The sequence below is a fragment of the Helianthus annuus genome, chromosome 9 (assembly GCF_002127325.2).
Source record: "Helianthus annuus cultivar XRQ/B chromosome 9, HanXRQr2.0-SUNRISE, whole genome shotgun sequence".
Lineage (NCBI taxonomy): Eukaryota > Viridiplantae > Streptophyta > Magnoliopsida > Asterales > Asteraceae > Helianthus > Helianthus annuus.
The window spans coordinates 180,251,995-180,273,163 of NC_035441.2; the positions used below are offsets into that span (position 1 = coordinate 180,251,995).

Below are 21,169 nucleotides of genomic sequence, written 5' to 3' on the forward strand. Positions count from 1 at the left end.
GATCCCCTGTGGATACAATTCGACTTCTGTAATACACTTGATATTACATTCAAAAGGTTGAATTATATTTATCTTTATGCTTCCGCTGTGCATTCATATAATTGTGTGGTTTGACTATATTGTTGCCAACTACGTCACGGTAATCCCCCACCGGTGATACACGTGGAAATCGGGGTGTGACAGCCAAACACAATCCTAAAAACAAAATGCACAAAACACCACCGAAAAAAACATAAAAAGATAAATAATTGATAGAAATAAGCGTTTTTAGGCCCGAACGATGACCCAAACCGCCGTAGGCTGTTTGCAGCAAGATGGAGCTCGTTCTCACGATTGTTACGCTTGGTCGTACGCCCAAAACGGACCCCCGTAGCCCAAGTTAGAGCCATTTTAGTGAAGCCCCATTTGTCACACAAGCTTGGCCCTCCAACTACAAGATGGCCCGCTCCTCCGCACTTGGACCCGCATCAACAAACCCCCCCCCCCCCCCCCCCCCCGGCGCGGGTAGGACTTGTGGTAAAACATATTATAAAGCTTACAATGGAGTAGCAAGTCATATCTCGGAACAACGTCGGATTTCGCCATGGCCACTACGAGCGGCGGCATGACATGCATGTTCGTAACCTTATATTTCTCCACAACGTTTAACAAGTTACTGAAATCAAATCTCTCCATAAGAACCAGCGTCTGACTAAGCGATGTAGCCCTAATCAGCATAAAACTCCAAAAACATGAAATAAAGGCAGCGAAAGCAAAGACACATGGTGAGGTTGCAGCTGAGGCGCGTTCTCGTCTTTTACGAATTTGTTATAGTGTGCATCGGAGGTAATCGCAATGAAATTCCGGTGAGTTAAACTCCACATCTTTGATACTCCCGGTTGTATCGGAGGAATACATAATCGCCGCCATATCGGACTGAATAACTTTCCGTTGAATGACGTCATAGCTTGAATTTTGCAACATTGAAACAAATTGTGGAGAATCGATGATCATCGTACCTAACGGAAACGACGTCGGTAGTTTAATAGCAACGGCGGAGGTAGTTTAATAGCAAAGGCTAAACTAATATTGTAGATATATGCATCCTTGGTTGGAAATTCATTGCCCTATTGTTCGTTTGTGTGGTGGACTAGTGGTTCTGTATCACAAGCGGACCTTAGATCTATCTTTTTCTACTCATTTTTTGAACCGGTGTTGTCGGGCCTACTTACAACACTTGGTACAACCAAAAGAGATATATCCAAGAGGATATCAACACGTATTTTGCATCGATCGAAAACCATTAAAACGAATAGTCAAATACCAATACCATTCATAACGCTCATCAACTCCAGAGACTTAGTGTTACGTTTTGTATAAGTGTTGAGATATATCTAAGAGGTTATGAACAAGATTGGACAATGAATCCCTAGGAACAATATGAACAAATTATTTGGTGTAGTCCATCAGAACAAAATAATTATGACAGTGGAAGTATTCTCTTTAAGGAACCTTATAGAACAAATGCATCTAGAACTAAATAACATATGGTTGAATAGTTGATCACAGTTTAGATGAAGCACCAGATAGAGCATGCTTAACCAACTCTCTTCTCAATATCTTTCCTGCTGGGGTCTTCGGAATTGCGTTTATAAATGCAACTTTTCTAATCTTTTTGTATGGTGATACCTGCAAACGTTAATCCTCACAGACTTACAAACTCTTCTAGATGAACAAGGTGCAAGTATTGTGGACTTATGTTTGATTTGAATGCTTAATTGTGGAATAATCATAGGTTTTCTAAAAGTTGCTAAAGCTATATAGAATCAGCCATGTAATATAGATTCAAGTATACATGCCTGTTTTGCAATAATCTCCATGATTTGGGCCTCACTGATTTTGCTTCCAGGTTTTCTCACCACGTACGCCATGGGAATCTGCCCAGCGTCTTCATCTGGATATCTGATTTTAGAATTCAATGCCACAAACGATTATCTAGAGTTGACAATTTCAATCCATTTAGTTATTAATCTGGGCTGTGTTATATGTCAAACGGGTCAAATCAAAACTTTTATTTAAAAAAGGGGAAATTCAGACAAGTTGAGAGTTGCCCATAAGTCTATTTATAAGACTTCAGCCTTCTTAGATATGGATTGTTATTGTAACTATATTAATATGATGATCGCGATTAATGCATTAAGTATATAACCTTATTTTGTTAAGGTAAAGTCCCTGGACTTTCAGAACATAGTGAATTAAGTAGGGGTGTAAACGAGCCGAGCCGAGCCCGAGCTCGGCTCGTTATGTTTTTATGAAGCTCGAGCTCGAGCTCGGCTCGGTTCGAGCCTACTTCTCTGAGCTCGAGCTCGGCTCGTGAGTAAAACCAAAAGCTCGAGCTCGGCTCGACTCGGCTCGAGCTATTTCGAGAACAACCTCAAATGAGCTAGAAGCTCAGCTCGAGCTCGTTTCAACAGCGATTAAGCGAGCCAAAGCTAGGCTCGAGCTCAGCTCACCAATGTTATCATCATCATTATTATATCATATATATAAAAAACTAAAATTTTGTTTAGGCTCGTTTGGGCTCGCGAGCCTAAACGAGCTTTGTATTTCAGGCTCGAGCTCGGGCTCGATAACTAAACAAGCTCTATTTCAGGCTCGAGCTCGGGCTCGGGCTCGTTAAGGCTCGACTCGTTCGAGCTTTTAACCGAGCCGATCACGAGTAGCTCTCGAGCCTCTGGGCTTGTTTACACCCCTAGAATTAAGGGCTTTAATTGTACGAAAAAGAAAGATTGTTTTCATTATTTTTTGAAAAGTTGAAGTATTTAATAATGCAAAAAACAAGGTGCTTTTTGGAAAAATTAATATCCAAGTACTTAATCATTAAGTTCTAGGAATTAGGTGATTATCAAGCAAATATAAAGTCCCGGGACGTGTGATCGAATTCAGCAAAAGTCCATAAGGTTTTTGCAGGCCAACCGGACCAGAACCAACGTGTACTAACTTACGGAATCACAGCAGCATCTACAACTTCTGGGATTGATTGAAGGTAGCGCTCTAGTTCAGCTGGCGGGACCTACAATGTTTTCATTGTGGTGATCAGACGGAAAAAGCCACTTGACGAAATGACAGTTGTAACCTCATAGACGCTTTGAAACAGTATGAGTTTGAACTTTGAAGCAAGATCATTACGACATTACCTGATAAGCCTTATATTTGATTAATTCTTTTAATCGATCAACAACAAAAAGGAAACCATCATAATCGAAATAACAAAGGTCACCGGTCTTTAACCACCCCTCAGTGTCCATAGCTGCAGCAGTTGCTTCCTTATCTCCAACATAACCTGTTATTCAAACATAACACTATCCGTTAACATTATTTTCAGTAATCAGTTTGAAGTTGCTTATTTGAAACTGCTTATATCGAAAGGCAATAAACAGTTGCAATAAAAAAATCCAAACACCCCCTTGAATACTGCATGCCGAAAATGCGTCACCTTTCATGATCATGGGCCCTCTTAGCCATAGTTCCCCTTGTTGCATAGGAGATAAAGCCTCACTGGTTTCAGGATCAACTATTTTGGCCTCCACATTACACGATAAACGGCCGGCAGATCCATAGTGTTCACACTCATCTGGATTGCTCATTCCTGTAACCGCTCCCCCAGTCTCTGTCATGCCGAACCCCTTCACATTGTTTAAAAAAAAAAGAAGACACATAACTGGTCAGGTTGTGTCTATTTGAACCAGCCGACTACCAGTTCGGCTGATTTCTACTCAAAGATAAGGCTAATATTAAAGAAAATTATACATTTGTCCATTATTGATATAACGATATCTTTTTCTTTAGAACGGCAAAGTGACACAGACAAAATCAATAAATCTACTGCTAAATGACCATCAATGTCTACTATGGGACCAGAATCCTCACCACTTGGGGACAATACCTTGCGACACTTCTTGGTACCACCATTCTACAAGCCCTTTGGTTGATATAATGATATCTATTCAATCGTTTCGGGCTTTTTGGTGACATATATCGACACCAAATTTTTATAATAGGCCCGACACTTGGGCCACACAAGTACAGTAGAAAAAGATTTTTTATAAAGACAATGACAAGTAACAACTAAGGGTGTGTGTTGTGGGCGTGGAAGCCATGTCACGCCGGAGGGGCGCGGGCGCCAAACACCACCATGGCGGGGCGCCAACAGTGGCGTGGGTGCATAGGGAATCCCCCCTCCCGTTGAAAAATTACTGTTTAAAAAAAAACGATTTTCTTAACCTGTTTAATAAACCAATTTTTATTAAAAAGAACACCACATTCTATTAAAAAAAATCAAATTCTACTCTCAAATTTTCTTTACTACTCTAAGAGTAAACTGCCATTTTGGTCCCTGTGGTTTGGGCACTTTTGCCATTTTAGTCCACATCTCAAACTTTTTACATATGGGTCCCTGTGGTTTGCATTTTGTTGCCATTTTAGTCTAAAATCCAAAAACCTCTATTTTGACTGTTGAAAACTGATTATTTTGTCTTTTAGTGCAGGGGCATTTTGGTCATTTTACTTTTCATTTAACATTTTCTTAATTAACATTTTGGTCATCTTCCCCAAATAAATCATCATCATCCCCAAATAAAACCCTAACTGACTCTCTCTCTTCTCTCTCTATAAACAACATAAAACCCCAAATAAATCAGCAGCAGACTGTGGCCACCATCGCCGCAACCCAACATCATCTCTCTCTCTCTCTGTAACAAACACCACCACAACCATGGCTACCACCGCCATCATCTCTCGCCGCCGAATAACCACAGATCCGTCATCCACAGATCATCACCGTTCACCACCGCCATCCAACTGCCAAGACCTGCGAAGACCTGTATCTCTCCGCCATCCTTCTTTCTTTTCAGATCTGTAAATAGGGGGTGGTTGACGATGACTGATTATGATGATGATGACTGATGGTGATGATGGTGTGGCTCGGGTTTGGGTTTGCTTTGAGTTTGGTGAAGGTGGTGACGGCGGCAACTCCGGTGATAGGGATACATCGTCTGGTAAGTGATAATGTGAGTATTTGGGGATTTGGGGTGTTTTATGAAGTTTCAAGTGAATAATTGGAGATTTTGGGTGGTTACGGTGGTGGATTTGAGGGTTTTTCATGGTGTAGAGAGATGGGGGCAGTGGTGTAGAGAGATGGGGGCGGTGGTGGCAGATGGGGGCGGTGGTGGTGGTGCTATAGAGAGAAGGGGGTAAACGAGGAAGGAGGTGTGGGTGTGACTGTTGGATGGGACGACGCCGGAGTGGCGGTGGTGAAAAGGGGGAGGAGGTGGCGGTGGTGGTGGTGCTATAGAGAGAGAGAAGAGAGAGAGAGGGAGGAGGTGGCGGTAGTGGTGCTATAGAGAGAGAGAAGAGAGAGAGAGTTGATCTGGGTTTTGAGAGAGAAGAGAGAGAGAGTGCAGCTCAATAAATGAAATTTACAGCAAATGAAATTTAAATGAATTTACAACAAATGAAATTTAAAAAATGACCAAAATGCCCCTACACTAAAGAACAAAATAATCAGTTTTCAACAGTCAAAATAGAGTTTTTTGGATTTTGGACTAAAATGGCAACAAAATGCAAACCACAAGGACCCAGATGTAAAAAGTTTGAGATTTGGACTAAAATAGCAAAAGTGCCCAAACCACAGAGACCCCAAAATGGCAGTTTACTCCTACTCTAAATAATCTCCATAATTAAAAAAAAATGAATTTCTCATCATGTTCTGACGATTAGGAGGAAGACTAACTTTTCATGGAAACGTGCAAATTAACAATCAATTTCTTAAATAGTAGCGCCGAAAGTGATTCACAATCGTTAAAAAGATGACCATTGACCACCACTTGAACGAGATCGCGAGGTCGATAATGAACGGCCTGTACGTTACTATTATTGTGAAGCTCCCGTTTAATGAAGCTTTTTTCAGGCGACGTTTTCGCATGAGTCAGCAACGACATGTACACATAGTTGGCGATTCGGAACAAGTGTATGAATTTTTCTAACAATGAAGTGACGCTAGAGGAATACAGTTTGACCAAGTTAGGTAACACTTTGTTTTTTTTTTTCACATAGGATAGAATTCAACGTAACAGACAGTAAGAAACTAAGAAAATACCTGTGGACAATACACAGTTAGAAATACCTGGACAATATCGACTTGGGGAAACCTCACCGAGAAGCTCTTAGCCACTTCTTTTCCTAACGGAGCGCCACCGCAAGCGATCATCCGAATCGAGCTCAGGTCGTATTTGGGAACGAGATCAGATTTCGCCATCGCCACCACGAGCGGCGGTGAGACTGGCATGTACGTCACCTTGTATTTCTCCACCGCTTTCAACGCGTTATTGAACTCAAATTTCTCCATCAAAACCAGCGTCGCCCCGAACGACGTAGCCCTAATAATCATAAAAAACCCGAAAACGTGAAATAAAGGTAGCGGAAACAACCATACAGACTGAGGTTCTGGAGATGCCTTCTCGTCTCTCACGAATCTGTTGTAGTGTGAATTGGATGTAATCGCGATGAAATTCCGGTGAGTTAACTCCACACCTTTGATTCTGCCGGTTGTACCGGAGGAATACAGAATTGCCGCCGTATCGGATTGGTTAACTTTCCGATGAATGACGTCAGAGCTTGAGTTTTGTAACATGGAAACGAATTCTGGAGAATCGATGATAATCGTACCTAACGGAAACGACGACGGTAGTTTAGAACTAACGGCGGATGTAGCGAAGGCGATTACAGGATTACTAATCCGAATAAGGTCGGTTAGCTCCGATTTGGTTGAAACTGGATTAACAGGTGAGATAGTGATACCTAGGGCTAGAAGAGAGAAATATAATACCGGAATGTGAAAGGAAGTTGGAGATATAATCAAGGCGACTTGATTATTGCCATGTGGAGGAAGAATTGTAGCGAGTGAGGCGGTTAGAGAGTGAGTTTGACGGATGAAATCGGAGTAGGAGAGGCGGTGGCCGGTGGTGGAGTCGATGAGGAAATCGGTATTGGGGGAGGATGTAGGGTTGGATTGGAGGAGGGAGAGTGTGTAGTCGGTGATGGAGAGTGGTTGTGATGGAGGAGGGAGAGGAGCCGGTGGGCGGAGGCTGTGGAAAGTTTTGGTGGTGGAATTGAAGCCGTTGCGGGGATCTATGGTGGTTGTATCCGCCATGGGTGTGTTGGTGATGGTGCAAATTTTAGGCAAGTGAAAAACCAGTAGAAGAGAAGATGAGATGTACAGATTTGATTTGTTGACTTAAATTGAAAACTTTCCAATCAACAATTATTTTATGAGAACTAGAAATGATTTCTCGCGTTGCGGGGTAACACCAGAAGTTTTTTATATTTAATCAAGCTTGTTTTCAAATAAAATTTACGTTGAAATGCAGACATTTGAAAACGTCTAAAAAATAAGCACGGAAACGTATTATCAGGGAAAAGCGTAAAAAAATCACGAATTTAAGTGACTCGTGTGACATAAAACGTAGACGAATTCGAACTTATACACATATAAGAAAGTCAGGGAGTCAAGGAGATATTTTATAAACTTATTAGAAGGGAGCGTGGGGGGCAAAAATGTCCACTTTGAAACTTGAATAGAAGGGGAAAATCCTTCACTAAAAGACAAAAAGAAAAGTCGAGGGACTAAAACCAGAAAAAAAAAACGTTAAAAAACACAAATTTATAACACCGACTGAGTCATGTGACGTATAATGTACATGAAGTCGAATTTTTACCAACACATGAGGAGGTCATAGAAATATTGTAGAACGAGGCAAAAGTGATAATTTTGAAACCTGGGGAACCTTTTTCACTAAGAGACAAAAAAATCAAAACTACTGGGACTAAATTTGACGACCAAACAAAGTTTAGTGGTCAAAATAAAAACTTAAAAAAAAGTCATGGTGATAACAACTTGTAAAACAATATATATAATAATGTATTGGGTTAGAACCTGTGTATTACAAAACGTAATTTTATATACTATATCTTGTTTATTACACGGCTTAGAATAAATGTAATTTTATATATTAAATGATAAAAAAAATTATATCTTTAATACTTAATCTAACATAGGTATATTTGGTTTTTTAATACCTGTTAAACATTTAATACTTGGAAATTATAGAGAGAAAACCTACTTGAGTTAAGAACTCAAAACCTTATGTAAAACTTTTTTTTCTAAAAAATTAGGGAATGTAACTAACATGTTATCGGACGTTTTGAGCAAAAAAAAAAAAGGCCAAATGGGTTTTCTTAACTCAAGTGGATTTTCTTTCTATACTTACCATTTAATACTTACTTTTTTATGGTTTGTTTGTAACCAAGAAAAAATAAAACCCACACAACCATATTTGATTGATGTTATAATGAAAATCTTAAGGCTAGACGGTATGGAACTGTCCTCAGCCCGTCCTCAATCCGTCGCCGTCCCCCTCTCCATGCCGCCCCCCCTCCGTCCCGTCCTCATCGTCGAGATGTTGCCATTTGCGACGGACCAAATATGGTGGGCCCCCTTTGTTTGTGTTTGTACCAAAGGCATGGTTACTTGTACAAAGTGTGATGGGGTAGGATCATCTAGGACCATCCTTCATACCCTCTAGTTTTGTGGGATGGACCATCCTTGGGAGGACTATGACGTGGCGCCTACGTGGCGAGATCATCCTCCCTTGGAGGACCATTACCATACACTCTAGCCTAATACACTACTTAGAGCATACGTAGTGGGGCGGTATAACCCCCCATAGCGCCGCCAAAACGCCGGCCACACCAAAACTCCGGGCGCTATGTTTCAAAAATGGGGGGAGGGCGCCAGATTTTTCGCGGCGTTATTTTTGTTTGGTTAATTCATTTGGCCAATCAAAAAATAGAAGAGTTTTTTATATTAATTAATAAAACTTAAAATTATTAAATAGGTAATGATGGGTAGGGGCTTTATGACTACGGCCTCAAATTGCATAACGCCTCATAAAGCCCCTTACTGACGTGGCACGACACGTGTCGCATAACGCCCCCAAAAGTATAGTAATGTTTAGATTCTTTGTGGGATAAAACTGAGTGTATTAGGCGTGAATGGCCAACCACGTCAGCCTTTAACACCCGCCAAACCGATCCAGATGGGCGTCAAGGAGAGGCTAGCACCTTTTCCGTTAAACTTGTAACTCCCAGAGACGCACCCACTTTTGTTTGAGCCAATCAAATCAAGCTATATCACCCACCATACCTTAAAGGCCAAACTAATATAGTATAGATATGTATAATGTGTTTATCATAAACGCTAATCATATGAAAATCATCATCGCTAATGCTTATTTTGAGAAATCCGTGAACACATTAAGCTTCAAAGTTACAAATCAAAGTGAAATAACCACCCAAATATCAATGCAAGATCAGAGAAGACAGCATCTGATGTTAATTGTTAAGTACTTGATGGTGCCTTATCTTCCTTTGGCTGCAAATACCTTTTGGAAGAAGACAAAAGTTAGCGTTTCACGTGGCTTTTGTGAAAATCGAAGACAGTAAAATGCATTAGTTAAACTAGGGTTGTCCAAAAAGCTCTCGGCTTTGAGCTCGCTCTGATTTAGCTTGGAAAAAGCTCGTTCGATATGGCTCGGTTTGAAAGTGAGCCGGGCCAACTCGGCTCCGTTAGAAAGTGAGCCTAGCTCGGATCGGCTCGTGACGAGCCAAATTGGCTCGGTTTGGCTCGCTTGGTAGTTCGGCGAATTATTTTACTTATAATATATTTTATTTTTATATACATATAATATATTACAAAAAAGTGATTATTTTTTACATGTATTTAGGCTTGTAGTTTGATATCTATGGCATATTTAAAGGTTGATTGTCATGCTAATGAACAAATTGTATTTACTTAAAATATAAAACTTATTTTGCATTTTTCAACGTGATTTTGACTTGTAATGAATTAGGTTGAACTTATTTTCAATATGTTCTTTTGAAGTATTAAATAATATTTTAGAATATTGAATTTTGAGAGCTATGTATTAATTTTTATTTTTAAAATCGAGCCAAACCAAGACGAGCCAGCTCGGTTTAAAACCAAGCCGAGCCCTACTTTAGATTTTCAGCTCGGTTTATAATCGAGCCGAGCACGAGCTTGCCCTAGCTCGGCTCGGCTCATGAACAACCCTAAGTTAAACCAGACGTAACCAGAACTTTTTAGTCGGGTTGGTCATCGCAAGGTTCTTTTCTCTACTATTTACAATTAGGGAGTTCAAATTATGGTGACCAAAGGGTCCATAGACCCTCTTGACCCCCCTCTAGTTCCGCCAAGCATATCGATATAATGTGGCTTACCCTTTTCCTTTTGCCCAACGTGAAAGTTGATAAAGCTGAACCGATTCATTTAAAGCATGGCTGGCAAGAAGCATATGATTTCGAGGTCGCACCATCCATGCAAACCTCATGAATAAGGCCGAATAAACACACAACACTGCATGCATCCAAATGTTAAGGTTAATTAAGGTTACATCATTAATTGTTAATGGATCTCCTTAATTAAAAATGTCACTAGCTAGCTAACAACCTCCAGTCATGTTGCCGGATAACATCTCTGGTGGTTTCTTCATGTCAGCTACCCCCTGCCACATTTCATTAATTGTTACTTACTTTTGGCATACGCCAAATGCAAATGATATTTTCTTCACGTGTCAATTTCAAACCATTTACTTATGAGTTCGTTAATAAATGGGTCAAATGTCTTCACGGGTTAAGAGGTTGAAAGTAATTGAAAAGTTAATAATTGATAAATACAATCCCCAAAAATCCAGAATTATTTTATTTAAAATTTCACATTTTATTTGTAATTAAAAGTAGCAATCCTATTTAACACATTAGTTATTTATACTTTTCCTTATATATGAACAAATAAATGTTTTTTTTTTTTTTTTTGGTAAAGGGTTACCCCGGTAAATTTTATACAGTATCAACCACCAATCAAAAAACAAGTGAGAAGCAAAATATCAAGCCAATCCACACCATAGTTATTTTTCTTAAAAGTCATCGCCTCTTGCGTCTAGGCCCATTTTTCAGGCAAGGCAAGGTAATTGCGCCTTACTTCAAGGCAATTGCGTTTTAACTCTCCAAGTGATTGTTCAGGCGCAAATTCCAACGAGATTCCTAGATTATGGAGAGTTTCCGGCCGAATTCTCTAAATTCCGGCAAGATTCCAGCTAGACTTCTACTTTTATCTAACTAAAACTACTTTTCTACACTAATACACTACTCACTTTTGTTTATTTTATTTGAAGAATAGTATTGATTTTCTAATACATAAAAATTTTTAATTTTTTTTGTTGTGCGCTTTTTTTCGTCTTACGCCTAGGCCCAGGCAAGACCTATGCGCTTTGAGTGCACCTAGCGCCTTTAATAATTATGTTCCACACTAAAGAACTAGTTTTTGAACCCGTTACTCAATCCGTGTAACCCGACTAGTTTGATAAGTGTAGCAATCAGTAATAAATATAGGAAAAGCACCGCAATAAAGAATCCTAAGTTGGATACAGGACCCCAGAAATGAGTAGTCTTAGGTCCAACAGGACTGTTGATGAAGGCCTTGAAGAGCGCCATTAGTGATCTTGTTGTTAAACCTGTAATGATATCTTTCACCAAAAAATTAAAAAAGAAAACGAATTAGTTTCAAAACTTAAATAAGAAAATTGTTCGTTTCATGATAATGGCAGGTAAATGGGCAACAAGCTGCACCACAACCCCTTTTGAAAATCAAATCCAATTTTACCGAAAACAAATAAGTAAAAGAATATTAAAAAGTTGTGATGGAATGGGTTGAGGTTCAAAATCTATTGTGGGCAAATTAAGTTAAGATATAAATTTAAAAGTAGGATTAGAGGGTGTGTGACACAGGTTTATCCCACGTCAAGCAGTTGAAGTTTTTTGATTTATCCAAACTTAAAGATTATATAAACTAGTGAAGCCGCTGATCACTAATCATGCAAATTTAACAAGCTAAATTCAAATCGTCAAGCGATCAAAAGAATTAAAATGGCATAGAAAACTAATCCTTGTAAATTCAAACTCAATTTGACCGCTAATTTGAGGATGTAGATAATTCAACACACAGCTGTATTTCATGATTTCATATTCTTGATCATTAAGCATTTAACACATTCAAAACATCCAAACACACATGAAGTGTCAAACATACAATTTTACGTCTAATTAGCAAATTATGAGCAGAAGAAATATTTAGGAGTATGTTAGTTTGCTGTTCAAAAAAAACAGAGATTGCTAATCTAATTTTTCCAAAGAGAAACGAAATTTAGATAGCTAAAAGGAGCAATTAATGAAGTAACAGAGGATTGGAGATTCTAACCGTTGTTGTTGGAGATGAAACTGCAGAAGAAGTTAATGAGTAAGAAATGTGGAAGACAACTTGGGCTGGATATTCCTTACCTATGGCAATTAGTTTATTAGTTGGATGATTTAATTTCTCACGTTTCTTTTCTTTAACCACTCCTTGCATACGACAATTTTTTTTTTTTTAACGGCAAATTTGGATCACTGACGGACCACTGGAGTATCATCGTGCAGAACCACCCGATCATATCCATCTCCACTAGGCAATATAATGCCTATACACCAATTCAGGAGGAAACCCAATAAATCTGGGAAAAACCCCCCTTTGTGGGAATCGAACCCATGACCTAATGGTCATAAGCCTTATCCCATCACCAAGATACCACTAGGCTATAATGCCATGGGTACTTGCATACGACAATTTTGATTCATATAAAATGGGAGTTATAGTTTATAAAAAGAATCTGGTCTATAGATGACTGCTTTAATAATAATAATAATAATAATAATAATAATAATAATAGCATTAAATTATTATTTAAGTTGAATATTTGTTGTCACATGACTTAACTGGAAAAATTAATGACGTTAGCTGGTAAGGACCATCATAGTTATGAAAAGTCGGCGTTAGGACCATCAGCGTGAACCAGGGTATCTACGAAATCAATGTAAACCACAGAGATTATCCGTGTAATAACTCTTATCGGTCTCGTCAGTAAAATGTCACCTTACATATCATAATTAAAAAAGTATTAGGCCTTCTTCTCGTATTAAACACCTGCATATACCATCCTCACACATTCTAGGAAGTATTTTATTATTTAATTAATAAACTTAACAAATTAAATTTTAGATATGATTGATAACAAATTAACAATTAGAGAAAAATACCCGGATAGTCCCTGTGGTTTCGCCTTTTTTCACCTATAGTCCCCAACTTTCTAAAATTACCTGAATAGTCCTCAACTTTTCATTTTTTGTTCCCGGATAGTCCCTAGGTCTAACTTCAGTTTGTTTTCTCTGTTAAGAGGGTGTGAAATGACAAAAATACCTTTTTCCTTAAAAGGCCAAACCATAGGGACTATCCGGGCATCTTCTTCGTTTTTATTTATAAAACCCCACCACCACACTTCATCTTCAACCTCCACCCACCATCACCCTCCTCCACCCTCCACCATCACCGCCACAATCACTCTGCTCAGGATAGTCCAACAAATTCCTCGAAAAGTTCACTTTCAGTCCCACATATAACTTTTCGTTTTTTGGTTAAGCTTCTATTGGTAGACATACTAAATTATGATATCGTTTTTTTAATCTTATCAAGTGGAGACGGCACTCTATCTGTTAGTAATCTGCGAAGTAACAAGGTATGTGCTTAACATGATTTATGATACAATAACTATTCTTTTCTACACTTGTATGCTCATACATTTAATCTTTTACTTATTTTCACAGGTTCAAACACAATCAGAATTTTCTGAAGATGAGCCGCTGTCAATAGTGATAATGAAGGTATGTATATGATGTAAAATTTGCAATACTCACACCAACAGTTAGAAATAAATTTAATTTCAGATAAGCATTAACTGTAAATAAGTTCATCAAAGATATATTTACAACTTTGCCTCTGTTTAGAAAAGGGCAAATGATCTCTAAATCTTGGAAATGTTTCTCCATGTGGTCTATATCTTGGAATAGGGTGTTAATAGAAGAATATAATAGAGCGAGGTTAATTATTATCTGTTAAGTGCGTGTTTGACATTATATTGCTTTCTGAATTTGACATTTGACAGTAATTTGTGTTCTTTGATTTAAATACTCAGAACGGGCGAAAAGTTATATGTGGGACTGAAAGTGGAACTATGTTATTATACTCTTGGGGATTTTTCTGAAAATGAACTTTTCGAGGAATTTGTTGGACTATCCTCAGCAGAGTGATTGTGGCGGTGATGGTGGAGGGTGGAGGAGGGTGATGGTGGGTGGAGGTTGAAGATGAAGTGTGGTGGTGGGGTTTTATAAATAAAAATGAAGAAGATGCCCGGATAGTCCCTATGTGTCACACCCCAACCGATGGCGGAATCATCGGGGCGCGGCACTGAGCGAAACAGATTGTTCAGAAGTTTCCACAACAACTATCATACAATTCAGTTATATAACACGTCCCATACCGTGTCCCAAATAATAACAAGTTATCATAGAAATCAACTAAACAATATGGGAACTGTTCCGACAACTCAAGTTTAATTATTACAGACCGAATTTAAATATTGTTTTAAGACTTCTAGACGGCTAACTATAGATCTTACTGACTACAGGTGCCAGTACAAGATCTACAGATAATTATGACCCTGGAGCAGGTATGTGGACACTGTCCTAAGGTCACAGGCTCCTAGAAGCTTATTATTGCCTCGCTTCCCTAGCACGCTAGTAGCTTAAACACCTGTCACATACGTTAAAATAAAAGTCAATACATATAATGTAAAGGTGAGTACACAAGTTTGATATAGCATATAAAGTTTGAATAGTTTACGCATAACCAAGCACGTACACAAGGGCAAACGATGCATGTAAATTATCAACATGGGACCATCGATACCAACGACTTCGAGTTGACTGTCCGAGACAGTTCGCAATACATGATTACCACTGTAATCCATGCAGGTAATTGTCCTTAGCAACCCCCGTGTGAACGGGTGCTGAGTCCAAACTATAGTACTACGTTGCTAAAGCAGGTAGATAGCACTCCACGTGTAAACATAATAAACAGCAATCATTTAGACAAGTAATACATGCAAGTAGGTTAGCGTTCAAATAGTTTGTGTTGTTTGTGAATTTGATAGATTACGTATGTAACACCCAAAAGTGCTGAAAGCAAAAAGGGATCGAGTATACTCACAGTGGTTGGTTGTGGATTGAAGGGAGCACTGAGAATAGGTTAGCCTGAATAGTTCGATAACACAACGATGAGTAATGCGGAAAAAGGGAACAATGTACTTGGATCGAGTAGGCCATTCGATCGGACAGCAGTTCGATCGAGTGGGCTGTTCGATTGGTTTGAAAGTCCGTTCGAACATCCATTCGATCGGCCGGCTGGCTCGATCGGCTGGTTCCTTCAAGTGGATTGTTTCTTCCTTTGATGTGAAAGATGTGTTTGTGTATGATGGCTTGTACTACCTTTCAAGTTGGCCGATCGAACAGCTGTTCGATCGGTTAGCCCAACCGATCGGCTAGCACTTCATTGTTTTCAAATATGTCACTCGATCGGTTGGCATGCTCGATCGGTGACATTCCAATGTTTCGAAAGGTCTAAGTGTTTTGAAGTATAGTATCTCATGATTCGAGCAGTAATGATTACAATCGAGTGGCGTAGTCGATCGAACAGTACCTCGTCAATACTACACTTCATGAGTTTGTGGGACTAAGTGCTAGTCGATCGGTTAGCCTAGTCGATCGGCTGGCATAGTCGTTCGGTTGGGCTGTTCGATCGAACAGCCTAGCCGTTCGGCCAGCTTTTCGATTCGGTTAACCTTTCACTTAACACTTGGTTATTCCCGTTAATTGTTGATGTTTTAGAGATAGTTTGATTACGAGTTGAACCATAGAACCTCAGCCTTTACTCGACTCACTGACTCGGCTGGAATCACCCAAGTCCGGTCAGTGGGCGTTTCAGGACCTAAGTCTAACGTTTAACCCGGAATCGGTAATTCTCTCGATAGAATCCGAATCTTGAACCATGTGTTTGTTCAGAATGGTTTATAAATCGGTTCAAGCTTCGTTTTCACCGGTTTGAGTGTAAAAGAGTTGAAAGATAGATGAAAACCCGTCTTCCAATCCTTTTCCGCCGTAAAATGTTAAGATCTTTGGAAGATTTTAGGTTATTTATGTGGAAATCGGTTAGATCTAGCTTATTCATGGTTGAATGAAGTCAAGAACATGAAGTTCTTGATGAACACCAAGAACACCATGATGACATCTTTCAAGAACACCTAGATCTTGGTGATTTCATGGATGAAATTCAGATTTTGAAAGATAGAAAGATGTAGAATCGATTAATGAACGAAAACGTACAAGGATTAGAGCGAAATACTTACCGGTTTGAGAGAAATCTGAGATTTAGTGAGAAGAAGAGGCTGGTCGGTCAGAGCTTTTCCAAAAGTGGAAAGTTTGACAAAGACAGCCCTATTTATAGGCTTCCAAAAGAGGAAAGGGTCAGCTGATCGAACAGCATCCCTGATCGAGCAGCTGTCCGATCGAACTGCCTGTTCGATCGGCTAGCCTGTTCGATCAGGTTGCCCTGTTCGATCGGCTAGCCTGTTCGATCAGGTTGCCCTGTTCGATCGGCTAGCCTGGTTTTGAGTGTTTCGCGACGATTTTTGGTATTTCGAGTTCGATGAACGATGATTTGAGAATGATAGAATTCCTAATCAAATTACTTTTAGTAGTAGTCGAGACTATATTTAACATACAAGCATCCTTACAACCTATTTCCAAAGTCGGTTTCGATTGAGTTTGATTATCCTTCGAGTCTCGATTGATTTGATTGATTCACCACACACTTTAACATAAAAGTAAACATGCACAAGTAACACATAAGGCACACACACACGTATAAAAGTACTAAAATCCCCACACTTGAGTTTGATGATTGATTTGACTAGCTTGATTATTGATTGACTAGCTTTATTGCGTTGTTACTTCCTATCATTCACAGTCGGTCGTTGATTCACAGTTCGATTATCGTCCGATTAGTTTGATTATACAACACTTACTCCAAATAATACGAAAATCAAAATGAAACTAAAAGGAAATTAATCTTTATTAATCTTTAATTCCAATAACAGTCAACACTTGACTTTGACTTTGACTTTTGGAAAACACGGGGTGTTACAGTCTCCCCTCCTTTAGGGAATTTCGTCCCGAAATTAGGCCGAGAACCGTACATCGCCGTGTGATTTTACCAATTTGATGCTTCAGATCTATCTGAACAACTGCGGGTACTTGCCTTTCATGTCACTTTCGAGTTCCCAAGTGAACTCCGCGCCTCGTTTGCCTTCCCATCGTACTTTTACAATAGGAATGCGAGAGCGTCTGAGTTGCTTGGTCTGTCGGTCCATGATTTCGACAGGCTTTTCCACGAAGTGTAGCGTCTCATTGACCTGAAGATCGTCGAGTGGTATTATTGCGTCGTGGTCGGCTACGCATTTTCGAAGGTTCGAAATATGGAAAGTCGGGTGGACATTGCTGAGTTCCTCCGGTAATTCGAGTTTGTAGGCAACTTTACCGATCCTTTCCAGAATCTTAAAAGGTCCAACAAATCGAGGCGCAAGTTTCCCTCTTTTGCCGAATCGGACTACTCCCTTCCAAGGTGATACCTTTAGGAGCACGTAGTCGCCAACTGCAAATTCGCGGGGCCTGCGTCGTTTATCGGCGTACATCTTTTGTCTGTCCCGGGCCTTTACCAAGTTTTCCCTTATCTGGTGGATCTTGTCAGTCGTTTCTTGCAGAATCTCGGGCCCAGTCAATTGTGAATGACCGACCTCGTGCCATACAATAGGCGAGCGACATCTCCTACCATACAAGGCTTCGAAAGGTGCCATTTCGATGCTGGAGTGATAGCTATTATTGTACGAAAATTCGACCAACGGTAGGTGTTTGCTCCAACTACCACCAAAATCGATAACACACGCACGGAGCATGTCTTCAATAGTACGAATCGTTCTTTCAGTCTGCCCGTCGGTTTGCGGGTGGAATGCGGTACTCAAATTCAGCGTCGTACCAAGAGCTGCTTGAAAAGTTTCCCACAATCTCGATGTAAACCGAGCATCGCGATCCGAAATGATGTCTCGAGGCGTACCATGATTCTTAATGATCTCGTCGGTGTAGATTTGGGCTAGCTTGGCCACCTTATAGTCTTCTCGTATTGGCAGAAAGTGGGCTGATTTGGTTAGACGGTCGACTATAACCCAAATACTGTCGTGATCTGATGGCGTGGTCGGAAGCTTAGTTATGAAATCCATAGCTATGCTTTCCCACTTCCATACGGGTATCGGCGGTTGTTCGAGTAAGCCTGAAGGTCTTTGGTGTTCAGCCTTGACTCTTGCACAAGTTAAACAGCTACCAACATATAGAGCAATATCCCTTTTCATCCCAGGCCACCAGTACTTGTAGCGAAGGTCCTGGTACATTTTGTCCGCACCGGGATGAATGGAATATCGGGATTTGTGGGCTTCGTTCATGATGATCTTTCGCAAATCTGTCCTCCTCGGAACCCAGATTCGGTCCAGATAATAGAATATCCCGTTGGCTTTGCTCACGAGCTGAGTTCCATCGTGATAGATTCGTTCTTTCTTCAACGTACGCTCGTTAAAGCAAGCGTGTTGTGCTTCGCGGATGAGAGCTTCGAGGTTATACTGAGCCTGGATGTTTCGAACACCTATCACGTAATTCTTTCTGCTGAGGGCGTCTGCAACTACGTTCGCCTTGCCTGGGTGATAACGGATCTCACAGTCGTAATCGTTGAGAAGTTCTACCCATCGGCGTTGACGCATATTGAGTTCTCTCTGGTTAAAGATATGTTGTAGGCTCTTGTGATCGGTGAAGATCGTACACTTTGTACCATACAGGTAGTGTCGCCAAATCTTTAAGGCAAAGACAACTGCGCCTAGCTCGAGGTCATGGGTTGTATAGTTCTTCTCGTGGATTTTGAGCTGTCGAGATGCGTAAGCTATAACCTTGTCTCGTTGCATGAGAACACAGCCAAGTCCAAGGTTTGAAGCATCACAATAGACAACGAAGTCATCGCTTCCGTCCGGCAGTGTAAGAACTGGTGCATGGCACAGCATGTGTTTGAGGGTTTGGAAAGCAGTCTCCTGCGCGGTTTCCCACACAAAAGGCTTGTCTTTATGAGTAAGGGAGGTAAGCGGTACAGCAATCTTTGAGAATCCTTCGATGAATCGCCGGTAGTAACCGGCTAATCCGAGAAAAGAACGAACTTCTGACGGATTCTTTGGCGTAACCCATCCCTTGACTGCCTCAATCTTTGCGGGATCAACGTGTATACCCCGACTATTCACAATGTGACCCAGAAATTGAACCTCCTCCAACCAGAACTCACACTTGGAGAATTTGGCGTAAAGTTGGTTTCCCTGAAGCAACTCGAGAACCAATCGCAAATGCTGCGCATGTTCGGCCCTCGATCTGGAATAGATCAGGACATCGTCGATGAATACAATGACGAAACGGTCTAAGAACGGTTTACACACGCGATTCATCAGATCCATAAAGACCGCGGGTGCGTTGGTCAGACCAAAAGGCATGACAACAAATTCGTAGTGGCCGTATCGGGTTCGAAAAGCGGTTTTGGGTATATCTTCCTCTTGAATCCGCAACTGATGGTCGCCTGAACGTAGATCAATTTTGGAGAAACACCGAGCACCTTGTAATTGGTCAAACAGATCATCGATTCTTGGTAAGGGGTATCGGTTCTTGATGGTCAGCTTGTTCAATTCCCGGTAATCGATGCACATTCGGAACGACCCGTCCTTCTTTTTGACGAAAAGGACTGGTGCGCCCCAAGGAGAAGTGCTCGGGCGAATGAAGCCTTTTTCGAGTAACTCTTGGAGTTGGTTCGAGAGTTCTCGCATCTCAGATGGAGCGAGTCGATACGGAGCTTTGGCCACTGGGTTGGCTCCTGGAATAAGGTCGATTCGAAAGTCGATATCACGACTTGGAGGTAATCCAGGAAGATCATCAGGGAACACCTGAGGAAATTCTCGGACAACGGGAACATCCTTGACTTCAACTTTCCTTTTCTTGTCCGTCTCTGCTACAACAATGTTGGCCAAGAAGGCTCGATATTCCTTGCGGAGATATTTGCGAGCTTGAAGACAGGACATGAGCTTGAGATCTTTTGCAGTAGTTTCACCATAAACACATAAAATATCACCACTAGCTAGCACAAAACGAATCATCTTATCGGAACACACAACTTCAGCACGGTTTTCACGAAGAAAGTCCATGCCTACTATGACATCGAAACTTCCGAGCTGCATTGGAATGAGATTAATTGGGAATATATGATTGTTGAGCTCGAGAGTACAATCACGGAGCACAGAATTGACAGCAATGGTTCTTCCGGTAGCGACTTCTACTTCGAAGGGTGTCGAAAGATAAGAGCGCTTACGTCTAAGAAGCTTCTCAAATTCAAATGACACAAAGCAGTTATCGGCTCCAGTATCAAACAAACATGATGCATATATACCATTCACAAGGAACGTACCATTGACCACGTTGTTATCAGCTTGAGCCTGGCGTGCGTTGATGTTGAAAGTTCTGGCGTGAGCGGCTTGTTGTTGAGGCTGTTGTTGTTGTTGCTGGGGTTGTTGAGCTTCTTGTTTCACCACCCTGTTCGGGAACCGGTTTGCGAAGTGGTTAGGGTCACCACATGCAAAGCAGGTCCGAACAGTGTTTGCCGGGGCCTGTGCAGCTTGAGGAGCTTGAGGAGCAGGTAGCAGGGCTTGGTTGACAGCGGCTTGAGCTTGCGTTTGACGAGGACCATAGCGGCAGTTTGCAGTGAAATGTCCGTAAACGTTGCAGTGGATACAGAAACGGCAGGCCACGCCCACCGGATGATGATAAGAACATGTAGCACAGAGTGGGTGGGGGCCGGTGTACGCACGCTTCGCTGGCGGCGCATTGATCACTGGCGCTGAACGCTGTGGCTGTTGCTGCTGGGCTGGTACAGACTGTAGTGGAGCAGCAGTGGTTGCGGCAGCGCAACTTTTGTTCTTCTTTCTTCTTCTCGAAGACTTGGAGG

General features: G+C 40.9%; 2 protein-coding genes and 1 long non-coding RNA gene across 5 annotated transcripts; 1 reads left to right on the forward strand and 2 right to left on the reverse strand.

Annotated features, from left to right (window-relative positions):
* Positions 1–1,349: 1,349 nt before the first annotated feature.
* LOC110879886 (4-coumarate--CoA ligase-like 9) lies at positions 1,350–7,326 on the reverse strand. The gene is made up of 6 exons (XM_035977936.1): positions 6,164–7,326; positions 3,476–3,665; positions 3,177–3,322; positions 2,985–3,052; positions 1,839–1,941; positions 1,350–1,668 (listed from the first exon to the last, which is right to left on the reverse strand). Exons 1-6 carry the CDS (start codon positions 7,187–7,189, stop codon positions 1,543–1,545), a joined length of 1,659 nt encoding a protein of 552 aa, XP_035833829.1. The 5' UTR covers positions 7,190–7,326; the 3' UTR covers positions 1,350–1,542.
* A 1,916-nt stretch (positions 7,327–9,242) lies between these two features.
* LOC110879890 (mitochondrial pyruvate carrier 1) lies at positions 9,243–13,189 on the reverse strand. Of its 3 annotated transcripts, XM_022128422.2 has the most exons (6): positions 12,926–13,185; positions 12,371–12,450; positions 11,515–11,639; positions 10,565–10,619; positions 10,336–10,471; positions 9,243–9,479 (listed from the first exon to the last, which is right to left on the reverse strand). In XM_022128422.2, exons 3-6 carry the CDS (start codon positions 11,605–11,607, stop codon positions 9,437–9,439), a joined length of 327 nt encoding a protein of 108 aa, XP_021984114.1. In that variant the 5' UTR covers positions 11,608–11,639; positions 12,371–12,450; positions 12,926–13,185; the 3' UTR covers positions 9,243–9,436. The 3 variants fall into 3 exon arrangements, with proteins under 3 accessions (XP_021984114.1, XP_021984113.1, XP_035833831.1); XM_022128421.2 differs by lacking the exon at positions 12,926–13,185 and having other exon boundaries at positions 12,371–12,511; XM_035977938.1 differs by lacking the exon at positions 9,243–9,479 and having other exon boundaries at positions 10,332–10,471; positions 12,926–13,189.
* A 485-nt stretch (positions 13,190–13,674) lies between these two features.
* Positions 13,675–14,243, forward strand: LOC110875058. The gene is made up of 3 exons (XR_002556481.2): positions 13,675–13,721; positions 13,810–13,866; positions 14,178–14,243. It is a non-coding gene; the product is annotated as an uncharacterized LOC110875058 (long non-coding RNA).
* The last annotated feature ends 6,926 nt before the right edge of the window (positions 14,244–21,169 follow it).